The sequence below is a fragment of the Tupaia chinensis genome, unplaced genomic scaffold, assembly GCF_000334495.1.
Source record: "Tupaia chinensis unplaced genomic scaffold, TupChi_1.0 Scaffold000330_1, whole genome shotgun sequence".
Lineage (NCBI taxonomy): Eukaryota > Metazoa > Chordata > Mammalia > Scandentia > Tupaiidae > Tupaia > Tupaia belangeri.
This window is the reverse complement of record NW_006159824.1, coordinates 2499679-2501880: the sequence shown is the minus strand read 5'-3', so window position 1 is coordinate 2501880 and position 2202 is coordinate 2499679. Positions and strand designations below refer to the sequence as shown.

At 55.8% G+C, this 2202-nt stretch overlaps 1 protein-coding gene across 2 annotated transcripts in view; it reads right to left on the bottom strand.

Annotated features, from left to right (window-relative positions):
• Positions 1-403: 403 nt before the first annotated feature.
• Positions 404-2202, bottom strand: part of KIF1C (kinesin family member 1C) — a 34707-nt gene continuing 32908 nt past the window's right edge. The window contains exon 23 of one of the 2 annotated variants that reach the window (XM_006151873.3): positions 404-1632. In XM_006151873.3, coding sequence (XP_006151935.1) covers positions 949-1632 — 684 coding nt within the window. In that variant the 3' untranslated portion in view covers positions 404-948. The remainder of the gene's footprint in view (positions 1633-2202) is intronic. The other variant, XM_006151874.3, reaches the window with a different exon arrangement.

Genomic DNA, 2202 nt, shown 5'->3' with positions numbered 1-2202 from the left:
TAAAAAATAATTCTTCAGGCCAGTAGGTGGCATGGTGTTTAAGTGCGCTAGACTCCCATATGGCTGACCATGGTTCAAGTCCTGGACCTGGTGGCTTGCTTTCTCTCTCTTTCTCTCTGTGTCCCTCTCTGGTCAAGTTTAAATAAATAAATACATAAATACATAAAGATAAGTAAAATAATAATAAAAAAATTCTTTAAAAAAAAATCCAGGGAGGAGAGGTGATTTCTCATTTTTCCTCTCACAGTCTCTGTCCCTTTCCCTCCGAGGGCATGCACTCTAATGCAAAAAGAAAAAAGAAAAAAGAAAAAAAGAAATTCACTGACACATATACTTAAGATTGACACATTTTACTTATCTAACCAATAACTCCATCAGAATCCAAAACAAACAAATCACAAGCTCCCTCTGTTTGCTATCCTTTATTAAGGGGTCCCACATCCTCATGGGACTCCAGCCAAACCAGACAAGTCCCCCAAATATAGCAGGAGGCCTGGAAGGGGAGGGAATGACTTAGGATCCCACCACACCTCCCTTGAAACAGAAACCCATCACAGACAGACAGACAAGGGCAGGGGCTGGGGAAGAGAGCTTGCCTCATTCGATTCTCTCCTCCTTGCCCCCTACTCAAAAAGAAAGTCAAACACTGGCTACACGGCGCCCCAGCCCCCCACCCCTCCCATAGCAGCGTTTGTGGGACCCCTTTCTGCAAGGGGTGGCCCCAAGGCAGCTTTCGATCCCTCTTCCTTCACTTTGGTTTGCTCCTGGCAACTCCGTGCCTCTTCCTTCCCTCAGCCTCCGGCTCATCCACCCTGCGCCCTCTGTCACCTACTCGAACCTTCTCTCACCTCGGGGCCTCCCTGCCCCAGGGCTTCCAGGGAAGCAGCATGTCGGGCATCCTCCTTCCTCCCAGCACAGGGCCTGGCAGGCCCTGTCCAGGACGTGGACTCACACGGCCGCCCCGCTCTCTTTGAGGTCAGGGGCTGAGCGCTGCCGTCTCATGCGTGGGGGAGTAGTGTACGGGGGGTAGCGGGGCCCTGGGGGCCGCTGCGCTGGGTATGGTTGAGGCTGCTGGGGATAATAGTTGTGCTTTTTGGGCTGAAAGTGTTGGGGTTCAGGCTGCACAGAACCCCCTCCCCGGGATCGGCCCCCTCCATCCAGGGAGTTCCTGCGGGGACGGTGGGACCGGCGAGGACTTGGAGGCCTGCGGGCAGGGGTGGCTGGAGGGGGAGAGACCTCCTCAGGGGGTTGGGGTGGAGCTGGGGCCTCCCCGCTCCCCATGCCTGGCCAGGACTCCCGGTGCTGGGGGTTGCTCTTGAAGGGGAAACGCAGCTTGCAATCGTGAGGGGGCACAAAGCGGGCTGGGGGTCTGCGCAGCCCCCCACCCCGGCCCCCGGAGCCCTGCAGTCCTTGCAGCCGCAGCTGCTCCTGCTTGAGCCAGCGAAGGCGCCCACGACGGAAGGCAGGGTCCTCTTCCATCAGCCGTGACACCCGCTCCAAGCTTGACAGGGGTGGCGAAGGGGGCCGGGCTGAGGGTGCACGGTCACTGGGGGCTGCCTCCTCTACCGCCTCTGATCCCTCAGGTGTGGCCCAGGGAGCCTCGCCAGCTTCTTCATTCTCATCCTCATGATCCTAGGGGGGGAAGAAGGTGAGAGAAAAGGAGAAGGGATGTGAGGGCTGAGTCATGGATCCTGGATCCGCAGGACATCCAGGGGTCCAAGAAGAGCGTGGAGGGAGGGAGCTGGGAAGCAGCAGTTTAGGACAATGAGCTCAACAGCCAAGTGGCCCAAGTTCATCCCTGGTCTGCCACTTCCTTGCTGTGGGCTTGGATCTTTGGCTCATAGCCTCATCTGTACAATGACGTCAGTGACCGCGGTACCTGGTCCATGGGTGCTGTGAGAATGACATGAGTTACAGGCACGCCGGCTCTACTGTGCTTTGCCTTGCTGATGCTCCACTTTTCACAAACTGAAGGTGTGTGGCAACCCTGTGATGAGATCAGTGCCATTTTTCCTGTAGCAAGTGCTCCATTCACGTCTGTGTCACATTTTAATAATTTTTTTTTTGGAGAGGTTTTTGCTATAGGGCGCATGCACTCGCCAGACAGAGAGAGACAAAGAGACAGAAAGCGAGAAATCACCCCCCAAGGGGGATGGCCACGCCGCAATCCCTTCTCCTCTCGGGATCTTGGGCATGCACACA